This window comes from Struthio camelus, chromosome 5 (genome assembly GCF_040807025.1).
Source record: "Struthio camelus isolate bStrCam1 chromosome 5, bStrCam1.hap1, whole genome shotgun sequence".
Taxonomy (NCBI): Eukaryota; Metazoa; Chordata; class Aves; order Struthioniformes; family Struthionidae; genus Struthio; species Struthio camelus.
Genome location: NC_090946.1, coordinates 29,337,252 through 29,349,942, shown reverse-complemented (window position 1 = coordinate 29,349,942; position 12,691 = coordinate 29,337,252). Strand labels below are relative to the sequence as shown.

General features: G+C 40.1%; 1 protein-coding gene across 1 annotated transcript in view; it reads right to left on the bottom strand.

The window, feature by feature from the left end:
- The window catches only part of LGR4 (leucine rich repeat containing G protein-coupled receptor 4), an 80,078-nt gene that overhangs the window by 34,694 nt on the left and 32,693 nt on the right, over positions 1-12,691 (bottom strand). The window contains exon 2 of the mRNA XM_068945302.1: positions 9,962-10,033. Coding sequence (XP_068801403.1) covers positions 9,962-10,033 — 72 coding nt within the window. The remainder of the gene's footprint in view (positions 1-9,961; positions 10,034-12,691) is intronic.

The window sequence follows — 12,691 nt, the reverse complement described above, 5'->3', positions numbered from 1 at the left end:
ACACTAATCACTTATATTTTACCCTATACTGCTCTATAATGACCTAATACTTTCTGCAAATCTAGACAAAATCAAATGGACAAAATGTCCAGAGTAGCAGAATCACAGAGAGGACATGTATATGGTAGGCTACCAATATCCTCCAATAGTTATTTTAGGTGGCAGAAAACAATCTCCAGGTCTAAAGGACACCTTGTTGTTATTACAAAAGTCAATATACAATCTATTTGAGGAATATCTTCCATGATATCTTGTTCCAGGTATAAATGCCAAGTATAGCTTCTTGCCCTGAAACTCTTCTGAAAGTAGCAAAGATTTAATTTCCCAAAGAGTGAAAACAAAGTTCTACAACCGTGAGTCTGGCAACCCTGCTGCACGTAGACTGAGCCAAGTTAACCACTGGTGTGACTCCAAAATCAGGGAGGATGTCCCAGGGATACATTTTTGTCCATCACAATTAAAAATATCACTCATTTTTTACAGGATGCAATACAAACATCTTGGAAACCTCTCCTTGTCTTTCATCGCAGATAGCGGTGAACCTCAGGATATTTGAGCATAGAATTAGGTCTCCTTCTGTCCTTGTGAAAATTCTCATTCTCTCTCACACATGCACAGTTTTTGCTGCGACTTTCTTGCCAGTCTTCTGTGATGCTTCTAACCCTAGCTGTCAATCTTGTCTCTGATAATAATACATTAGTCATTTTATGCTTGAGTCATATGCATTTATGATGTAAATTCTTAACAATGTGCTCTCCCCTGCCTTCTTTCCATGGATCAACTGTAATCTAACTTCATTGACTCCTGCTGGGAGTCCAGGCATTGCCTCACCTTACCCTTATATCCAGAAAAACAGCCACTTCAAAAGGAATTCATTTTTTTTCGCAAACGTAGATAATCTTACATTTTATCTGTGCTTTCCATTTCAGACACGCACACTCACAAAATCAGAAGATAACAATTTTATACACGCTTTTACTTTGACAACTGACCAACATTATAGATGCATAGTTATGCGTCACAATTTATTCATAAATTTTTAAAGTTTTACACGAGATAGACATTTGCAGGCAAGATATCAGAGGCTCACTGCTTCTCCCGTGTAGAGATCCCTTTGCCTTGAGGGGGCATAAGCCTGCACAGGCAGCTTCTACCCAATTTTGGCAGCTGCAGAAGGGGACCTGCTTGCAAATGGAAGTAGTGTTGCTGGACTAAACTTCACCTTGCTTATCTGCAATTAGCAAATGCCCCTTTTGGGACTTTTGTCAGCTGCAACCTGCTGCACTGCTGTGAAGAGAATCAATAACCTACAGATTGCTTCTCCCAGTTCTTCCATGACAATTTAGCATAGCTAAATGGAACTTTTATTCTGCTTCTGGTAATGGAAAATGCTTTTGTTCCCCTATCTCCCTTTCCTACAGTAATTTCAGAATTACACAACCTCAAGCATTATTTATAAAATCATCAGTATGTAAGCCAAGACACGCCAGGACTGAAAAAGGACATCTACAACTACAGCCAGTACTGAAACTGTACCAACTCCATCAAGCTGACCAGGCACTTCTAATTCTGAGACTTTCCTTTTCATCATTTATTGTTTTCTCTAAGTTACTCTAAACTCCAAGGTAACAGTTTGTTTTCAAAATGCATTCTTGATTTAAAATTTTAAATGACTTCCAAGTAAGGAGACTAAATTGATTGACTGAAAAAAAGAAGCATCTAAAGCCTGCCTCAAAGTTCTACTGTTAAATTTTCAGCAAGTGTCACGAGCACTCATTGCAAGACAAAATGCGGCTCCATCATATTCCTTCTCATGGAATATCAAAGAATATTTATATTCCTTCCCTTTTAACAAGAAAATAAATCATGACTGATTTTGAAGAAAGCAAGCACTCCCATGCTCTATCATTCAATTTGCAAGCAGTATCTATATTTGAGCAAGACGTCCTTGACTTAGAGCCCAGAGAATACAGCACATATGTACTTCAGTCAAAGCATATAACCTAAAGCAATTACCATATAATATGAGCTGTTGAAGTAAGTTGTTATAGTAGTCCTATTATTCTCTAGCCAAAAACAGAAGTTTGCACAAATTTTCTAACAGGGATGTGTCTCTTAAAAACGAGTAACAATATTCTGTTGTCTTGAAAATAGTTAATAATTAGTCTATAGCGCTAATGACAAGTTGTTGCAGTAAGCAACTTTGATTTCTTCTGCCTCCAAAGGAGAAAGTATTTTACAAAATGCATCATCTTCTCCCTAACTGTCTGTGTTTTGTAGTGATAACTTTCCTTTGCTTTATCATAGCCCAACTAAACCTGCCCTTGATGGGCATCTCAAAGCACTCAGGTGAGTCTGCATACATTGATCTAGGTTCTCGCACTCCGGACTACTTCTTCCTGCAAATTTCTCGCTGCACAAATAGCAATTACAGATTCCATCTCATTTAGTGGAGAAGGAACTACCCCAGACAAATATTCCATGTTCCTCATCATGACAGCCAAGCTTAAATACTCTAGAGGAGAAGTGTGGGGAGGTGTTTTCTACAGGGTTTTCTTTCTTCTTTCCATCCCCTTGCAAAGACGGCTGTAACTACTACAGAGCCGTGTCTAAGCAGTACCTTCTTTTTGCTATGGACGCAAAGAGATCAGGGGGCACTTAGCTGTGTCATTGAAATGACTTCCACAGTGGTGGGCCTACTGCTGAGAAAACTGTTTTCTGTACTCTGAGGATTTGTGGTCAACAGCTCTCTTTCCAAGGCTGTGACTCTCCAAGCTGGATCCACAGATTTGAACCCGATTTCCACCATGAGCGAACACAGAGGGTGGCAGGCAAGGGAGATGGGCTCTTTGCCACCTATGCGGCTCAGCATGTGGCCACTACGCTGAACTGACTGGAGCTCTTCCAGCATCAGCTGGAAGCTCATTCCTGGCTATAAATACATTCACTTAGCTAGTCTGTAAAGCAGAAACGGAGGTCAAAGTAACCAAGCTATGTCCTGATTAACTAGTATGCAAACTCCTGAACCATCTACAGATTTGCGCTTTTAACTGCTACTTGGATGCTTAGAAGGTTTCCAAGATGTAGTATCTTGACAATTGGTCATGAGAGGATGAGAAGAGTGACTGTTGCGACACTAAATCCTCAAAGTTGTTTTGGTCTGTTCATACAGCCTCTCTCTTGCCCTGGCATTTATTGGCTTTCCAGGCAGGGGGTCTGTTGAAAGACCATGCATCTAGCAAGTGACAACACAAAGTATGGAAACGCATTGAATCTATTTGGCAATTCAATCTATGTTACCAGTTTTCTAACCACCTCAGGTACATACTGGGTAAGTACAAGACTCAGGATTTGTACACACCTCCACAGTTAAAGGCTTTAAAATGATGGAAGTAATTTTCATTATGATTCTTTAGACAAAGTTTCAGAATTAGGTCATTCCTAAGTTTTCTCTAGCTGAGGATCTGACATTGCGATCAGAATCATCTACAATTTTCCTGTTATGCTTAGGTAGGAAGCGCAGGAAAAGAACTTCACATGAGCGTAGGTTACTTTTCCTATACTGGAAGGACAAAAACTGCCAATGGTAATCAGGCAAGAACCTGACAAAGTACTCACAAAAAATATATCAAAATAAACAAAAATTATCCATGAGGAGGGGAGAAAGGAGATAAAAGAATGACTTAAGTCCACATCATGCCTTCTTATCATAACATACAGCGTCACACCATGACACTATGGCAACAGAGAGCTCTCAGAGCCAGCCAATTTCTTTCTCCAAATTCACAGACAATACATTTACCTCCAGTGCTCAGGATGAGTCTTCTCTACTTTTCCTTTCTGTCTAAGTATCTAAGACTTTTTCAGAGCTATGTCCGACTCTTTGGCAGATTTGAGTTTGGAACTGGCTATCCATGTGCATGCATGTATGTGTGTTTGGTCTCCTATTCCAATTCCAGAAACAGAAAGGGGGAGCTGGACCGAATTGTACTAGTACTGTTTGGGGGATCCTGTAACTGTGAGAGGTCTAGCCTGACAGCCTCTGAGCTCATCACTTAGCCTCCAGAAGTTTCTTATCTGGTTTATACTTTAAGTTAGCCTTAACTTGGCAGCATAATAATTTCAGGCTTGTAAGACGGGTCTTTGAGCTTAACACCACAAAGTTCAACCTCCAGGCCATTTAGTTAAGCCAGCTTCAGTGTGTGCGCATGTGAAAATAATGCTGAACATTGGAACTAGAAGACAATAAATAAGGGGGAAAGCTTCAATTCCCTCTTTCAAAACACACTTACAGCAGAACAACCAGCCAAGTCTTGGGATCCTAACAGACAACCATGCCAAGTTTCAAAATTAACATGTAGAAACAGGAACTATAAAGGAACTTCCTCACCTCCTTAAAATAATGGAATTTACTCAACCTACTAGCATTTTTCCCCTCTACCAGGAAAAATACACAACTCTGCTTAAGCAGAGTAAGAATTTTCTAAGCTATAGAAACATTATTCTTAAAACAGCAGGCTTGAAACTCACCCAGAACCAAACTGATTTAGGACTCACGTAGATAAGAAAACATTAATTGTATACAAGTTGGCCAACATGTTTTTAAATACCATTTAGCATCCAGTGCAGACCAAGTAGGTAATGTTTAAAAATATCTTAGCTGACTGTGGTTAATTCTACTTGGGAGTCTTCGCCTAAAGGTCTGTCTTGACTAGAATCTAAAGGTGCAAGTTACAACATGTCAACACACATTCTGAAGCACACACAAGGCAGTAAACATTTCTAATATATGCTAGCTGGTCAAGTCGAAGCTTAGGCTCTTAACTTGCTAATACATGTGAAACCTACACCACACATTTCTTTTTTTTCCCTCATTAGAATTTTACCTCCTGGAATTCAAGCTGGAGCAACTGAAGAAATTGCCTCCTCCAGCTGTTCAAATATCCAGAGCTGGCAGAAGGGTGAAGAGCACTCATCAACTTCCAGCCCAGTGTCAGCCAGCTATTTCTGAAATACCAACAGATGTCTAAACTGGATGCTTAAACAGAAGCAATGCAGAGAGCTCTCAGCTTGTTGCCCAGCCTCTGCTGTGGGAGTAGCATGGACAGATAGGGGGGCAATAACATCTGCCATTGTACCAGCTAGTTTCACAAGAGATGCTTATCCACAGCCTCGGTTACCACATGCCAGCTAACATAAGTCACCAAGACAACTTTTCTCATGAAGATTCATCCTTACTTTTCTACTCAAAACAAGTCTCCTCTCTCTAGCTTCCCACTCCAAATTTAAGACTGCTTACGTTTATGAAAGGGAGAGGAATTACACCATCTTATCAACATTCTCACACTACCTTGAAAACATTTGTAAATAGCCCTTCCTAAAAGACCTAGTGCTGAGGAACAAAAACCACCTTCCACCAAATGTTTCACAGCCAGGTGAAAAAAGATACCGCATCCCAAATTAACAGAGTTGAGCCCTGGTGGCCTTGGCTTAACGCCAAGACATGTCTTATTCATAAAATCAAAGTAATAAAAAGGCAAGATACTCTCCCCTCACCCCGAAGGATAACACAACTCAGTGCTGATGCAGAAATTAGAAGGAACAGGACCATCTAAATTACACACTGAAAGAGATATTACAAAAGCAAGCAGCTGCAACATTTCAGCCAGGTGGTCATCTTCAGTTGCAGTCAAAAGGAAAAGCAACTCCAGTCAATTCCCTCGCAGATACTTCCCGGTTACAACCTTATGGCAAAAACACCTCATTTTCTGCTGCCAGTATGTATTTTAATTAATCTTTATGTTCTCAAAATATACTTTGTCAATTAAAAGCCATGATCAGAGAATTTGGGTTGGGTGGGGGAGGAGATGTTTGAGCAAGACTTTTTAGTGCTGTAAACAGCGTGGATATTATTCTTAGTGCCTCCAGGAGTGATTACTTTCCTTGCAATATTACCAAGCACGACATACTTTTCAAAATCACAACATTCAACAAGCAGCGAGCACCCTCGGTAGCCCCTGCAGAGAAGCGCAGAGCCCTGTTGCAGAGGTGGCTTAGAGCAGGCTCAGAGCAGGCAGTTCGCACATGGCCGACGCTGCCATTCTGACAACCCCACATTCGTGTCACCAGTCATCTAAAGCCAAGCAGCAGGACAGCTTGATCAGTTGTATGCCCCTACCGGCTCTCATACTGACCAGAAGCCAGTGTCTCAAAACCTTATTTAAACTTTACTCATCAGTGCAGGGCAAATAAGGAGTCAACAATTTAAAAGGTTAAGAGCGGAAATTAGAACAAGGCAAAAAGGCCATTAAGTCAAGGAGACATCTGCTTTCTTCAAGTGAAGCAAGTTTCTGAAGGTAGACTGGAAAACCGTCCAAGGAAAAAAAAAATCATTTTGATTTGCCATGCCCTGATGAACGAGTGCCTTTTAGTTAATTTGGCCAATTGTTCAAAAATATAGCAAACGGAAGTCATACAGTTAAAATCCTTCAGACTACCTCAGAAGGCTTTAAATATTAGAAGGAACTAAAACAGTTTAGAGAAGTATTAAAAACATAACACAGCCTGGCTCTTCTAGTTAAAAATTCACACTGGAAAATGGTTTCTGCTTTCTAAAAACACTACATTATCTAACTATATTTTCCTCTTCTAGCTTTCTATATACACTTTAAGGTGTGGTTAGAAAACTGTGGCCAAATTCTTCAAGGATTTTTAGTTTCCATATCAAGTTTAGGGCTGCAGCATATTTATGTTAACATTTTCTGGAGAATACACTTCATTAACTTCTGTGGCAAAACCCTTGGTGGTCTGCTCCTCGCTGACTCTGACCATTGCTGTTTCAATCATTTGCAAATTACTTCCAGATGGGTATCTGTTACACAGAGATGGAGAATTTTTATAACATTTATAAATAGTGCAGGAATCCTACAGAAATATGATAAGCGCACTACGCAGTAACATGTACAAGGTTGCGAACCAGGGAAACGTGCAGCACATAAGCCAACAGGCTGATTCTGCCTACGGATTAGCTGGAATTCCTTTGTTTGTACCTGCTCGTAATATTCAGGTATGATCATATCTTAAAGGTACAAAAACTCAGATTATACCTGCGAATCTGATACTTCACATGAGAGCCAGTTACCTAAATGCAGCCATTTCGTGTCATTTTAGATGACCTCTTCCACCTGGCCTCCAGCTGCCATTCCAGAAGGCCATAGGTCTCCCCTCTGCATCAGATCTGCCAGTCTTGTGCAGATGTCTCAGATAACCTAGCACAGCTAAAAACAGCACTGGATGCCTACGTTTAGGCACCCAAATCACTCCTTTAGTGATGCTGAAGACACGCTAAAGCACAACAAATTCTCACAAAGAGAAACGTGTCTGGAGCTGGTCTTCTGACTGAAGAGTTAGTAGATTCCACAGCGGTGTGGTACTAACTGTATTCCCAATAGTCTGTGGGATTTTCATTTGCTATAGGCATTTAATTCTTGGGAAACGTTCTAGATGGAAAAATTACTTCTAACACAGATTTCAACACCACTTAGCTTTAACTGTCTCTTTTTCTTTGGCATGAAGTTGAACACCCAGGTTCCTGGGCTAGAAAGCAAATTTGCTAGTGCCTGATTTGAGTGTGTCCAGACATTTGCCAAATATCATTTTTATTCTAAATTTTTTTCAGAAGTTGCTTTAACATATCAAATAAGCAAACTGCAAATGACTAGGAATGAAGCTTCTGGGTGTTCAGATGTAACTGTGAGTTTGATGCTGGTCTATTTTCTTGCTAACTGAAATGCTGGAATTTAGGGGGACAATGAGGTACATGTAGCAAATGGGTCTTAGGCGATAAGCACAATGCATGGTGGCTGTAGGCTTTGCCTTTTCTCTTTACCTCCTGACACACCCCAGAGTTTATGGAAGTTGCACAACATGCACACCCACCGGTTAGGTTTTACTGCTTAATTACTTATAGGAAAAAGCCAAGGCTCCCCCAATCAGGTGAAGTTAGGGGGTGGAATGGGGAAAAACCATTGTCAGTTTTTTAAATTTTTGGTGTGAAAACAACTAAAGAATTTGGAAGAAAAATCTGGACTACAAACATAGTCTAACAAAATAAAATACAGAAACACATTAGCACATATAAAGCACATAGAGCGCGTTAGCCAAAACGAACTCTGAGCCAACTAACCTTCCCCAGTCCCCCCTCCTTTTTTTTTTTTTAAATGTAATAGACTCTCCATGCCACAGAACAGCCTTTCTTAAACTGTGTCACTGTTACACATACACAATCTGAAATCTGAAATTCTGGTAAGTCTATTTTACTTCATGAGATGTTCAGACTAAATTGTAAATTTAAGCAGTATCTAAAACCAGAGGGAGTGGGTCAGAACCTGTTAAGTATGTAGCAAGGTATCACACACACAATTCACCTGACATAAACAAATGCCTAACCTGCACTTCACAATGGTACTAACCTGAACCAGAACTACTTAAAAGACAGTGAAAAAGAGACATTTAAGGGTATTAGCAACAGCAGCCTCCATAATATCAGGATATAAGAGAGACCAAAATTGTAAGGAGAGGGAGAACACTATTAGACTAACCAATGTAGCTGAGGGGCAAGGGGAAAAAAATAGATTAGGTTTCAGGAACACAAGCCTTTCTTCAGGAGCAACTGACCCATTTCTACTTATTTCTCAATACCTTGTTTCTAAGAAAGTATGGTGGATATGTTAATTAAAACAGTTAGGTAGGAGTCAAAAGGTTCAGGGTTATATTTGTAGTTTTGCTATGGGGTTAATATATCCTGTTGCCTTCTACGAATAGCTCTCACTCTCTGCTTCAGTTTCCTCGTCTATAAAGCAGGAGCAATACTGCCCTACTTTATAAGTGCTTGTCTCTTTCTGAGAAATAAATTGTTCCTTCCTTGAGAGAATTTTCCATAAACACAACTCAAGACAAAATTCATAGTTCCAGTCTAGACAAAGTCACAAATGTGGACAGCCTTAGTAGTATTTTAAATATTCTTTGTTTTGAGAAATGCTACTTACTGTCACTGTGAAAATGCAAGAGAAAAAAGGCAAAAATATTGCCACTTGCTTTATCTATTGCTTACTGGAAGTTCTCAGTGCTCTCTGGCAAAGGTTGAACCATTACCCTCTCTTTATAGATAAAGAAACTAAGGCACACAGAAGTCACTTGTTGCGTAATAGTACTTATTAAAGTAGTAACTGAAAGTCAAAGCCTTCTCCCTTTTTATTGACTCTGAAAAGAGTCAGACAGCTCTGAAACATAATTTAACCCTGTTAAAGGGTGCTTAAGCTTTGCTAAAGCATCTCAGTTAAAACATCAGCTCAGGAAAATACTAGGCATATGAATTCTAGTGGTTTGATGATTAAAGTTCAGAAATATAAGAATCACCTAACCAAAACCTAAGGATAAAGCTATGAAAAGGGCAGGATGAGAGGTAGGTGGGAACTGGAGAGGGAATTTCTGCAGGGGAAATGAAGAACAAAATGCCCTGTACTACAGACCTTCAGTTTCTAATGCAGCTCAAAGGTGCTTGCAAACACCGCATCTGCAGCCTACAGAGGTAATGGGAGTAAGCTGTTCAGTAACCGAAACAATATATATTTTATGGAAGTTATGTAACAGCTATACTGTAGCTCCATCGGAAAGGATGGTAACTACACACCTCTCGTGTTATCTTTGGATAACGCCATAATTAGTGTGTGTCATCACTGTAGTCATGATTAAAATAAAAAGTAAAAAGTCCCTTGTAAGTAGCATTCACTGTTCCAGTTTCCAAACATGTACCTTTTTTTTTTTTTTTTTTAAAAAAAAAAGCTATAATTGCTTTCTCTGTTCACAGCTCAACTCAACATTACTTCCCCACCCACTTTCCACAAACTATACACATCTGATACTGTTGCAAGTAAAACCTTAATTTGTGCGAAATACTTACAGCTCTTCCAAGTAAGGAAAGTTCTTAAACGCATCCTCTGGCAGCTTTGTGATGTTATTCATGCTGATATCTCTGGGAGAAAAGAAATAAAGGCATATTCAATAGACAGTAAGGATTTTTACAGTCCAGCACAAGGAATAGGAAAAAAGAAAGCCTACTCAGATGGTATGATAACAGAAAAAGCATTGTAGCATCAAACAGTAACATCTATTTCTTGAAACTTGCACGCTAAACTTTCAAAGTACGGTAATTTGAGAATCCAGTCACACAAAAGGCTAATATAATGAAAAGTTGAAGCAAAAGGCTTTCTGATACCTGTAAAGAAAGGTATGGTGCCAACTGCAGGGCTATGTATATTGGGAAGAGGCTCAACAGCTAATTTTTTACCAACTTGCACATGCATACAATTTTAACATGTATGATTAAGATGGCTCTCAAACCACTGCATATAAAAAATGATAATAATTTTAAAAAGATTATGACCACCCACCATTTTCATCCCACAATGTCTAAAAAGAATAAATAAAAAAACACACCCACGTATTGGGTCTTAGTAAAATAAAGAGCTTCTTGGCAAACATGGCTTCTGGAGCAACTGACAAGAATAGCAGAAACATGTCCTAGCTCTACCACAGTCATATTTCTACAAAGCCTACAGAAGTCCTCGAGGTAATAGTTTTAAGCAGATTTCATGTTCTGTCCATGAGCAGAGGCAGGCGGGCAGCAAGCGCATACACGCTAGGTATGTGGACCAATTCAGTTTCTGTCTTTCAGAATGAGCCTAAATGGCAAACTCTGTGCCATCACCTCAGTTCACACCTACATAACCATCATGGACAATCTGATCCTAAAGCAACTTATTACTCAATACGAACAAAAGCTGCATGAAAACAATTCAATTTGACAATTAAGCTAATAACGGCCTAACAATTAATGACACAACCCAAAAAATCTTACTTTACATTAAAAAAAGTAATAACACAATGGAATTTAAAGAGTGATTCAGTTGCAGTTGTTACTACAGCCTTCCAAATTTCCTTGTGCTCGCTGTCTTCCAAATGAAGGAAACTTCTCTAGTGTCTAAGTGCCACCTTCCCATATATTTAGAGGGAAACACAAACAAACAAAACCAAACCACCTCTTCCTTCTCACCAACATCTGAGAGGTGTCACTGAAGCTCTTGTACAAAGAGCTGAAGGGCTAGTGACTGCATATAAGACAGCAGATTTTGTCTGCAGGTGTCTGCCCTACTCAATCAATTTCACAGTTCTATCCTACATGCTTGCAAGAAGCCAAACACCAACTAGCAAATACTTCACCTTCTTTCTGTGTCATTATTTTATAATACATCCAAATGCTTGTTTCACTGAATTGCATGGCATTAATAGAAGTCAGCTTAGCTTCACTAAGCATCACTTCTCCTCATGACTCTCAGCAGCCTGTTCTCCTCTACCCTTGATTACCCACCTGCACTACTCTCCACCTAGTCTTGAAAAATCAGATCCTCTGCAGTCCACTATCACACCCACAAAAATTCAACTGAGCTATAGCTTTACGCTACTAACTCAAAGGTAAAATTCCTACTGTCTGAGTCAAAGGGCAGGAAAGTTGATTCAGATGAGAGAATCCATCACTGCAAACTCCTTGAGCTCATCCCCTTTGCTAACACAAGGATGAGGAAAGAGAGAGAGCATGCAAAAGGAGAATAATCTATTCAAAATTGAGGAAGTTCTCAGAAAAGCCAGCCTTACACCAGCAGCATCCACACAAGCACTCATACAACCAGATACATACACTTCTAGTGCCAGCAGCACACATGCAGGTAGAGCTGCCCAGTGTATCCATACCTGCCATCCTTGCCCCCTGCCACTCTGCAGACCATGTCTCTGTTGGACCTGGGCCTGGGACATTGAAGACAGGGCCATTATTTTCATCACTAGCTTGATTTGGTGCCAACATTCACTCCTAAAGACCTTGTCCGGAAAAACTGAGCTGTACAAGTCCTAGGTCAACTGTGAGCGCAGCTTCACAAAAACTTAAGCCTTTCTTCCAATGAAGCTACCCAAAAAACTGAACTGCAGAACAGAGCACCAGCCATAGTCTATCGCAATAGGCTTACGTTCCCAGGCTGTTCATCGCCACTACTGTTTATGAGCCATCAACCTCTAAAGTGGAATTATCACTTCTTCTGACGAGGCAGGAGAAGGTCAGTTTGGACTCTCCTTGCTATAAGGGAACGGTACAAATCCCTGAATAACCATTTTGTAGCAGCAAAACCAACCCTCCAGAGCAGTTAAAAACAGTTTCATATCCAGGACAGTTTTCCATAGCTCCTGTCAATTACTGGTCTTGGTGCTGACTTTCAGAGGTTCAGACTCAGGCCCATAAACAGTGCAAGGAGCATGGGGGGATAACAACCACAAAGGCTATTTCTGAGGAAATAGTCTCAGGACATTTGCGCCTTCTTTCATGCCATGACAAACTGAATGCCATGTCTGTACCATAGCAGTAGCTAATTAAATCACTTCGTGCAAAGAACGGCCACATTCCTCCTCCAGTTGCCAGACCACAACCTCTAATGCAGTTCATTAAAAAAAGTCTCCCTATACATACTGACAGTAGAATACACTATATTAAAAAATGGTATAGTAACTGGGGTGGGGTGGGGGGAACGAGGGAATAATTTTTTTTTAACCCCCCCCACTGCAGTTGTCAATATTAACTGGTGTC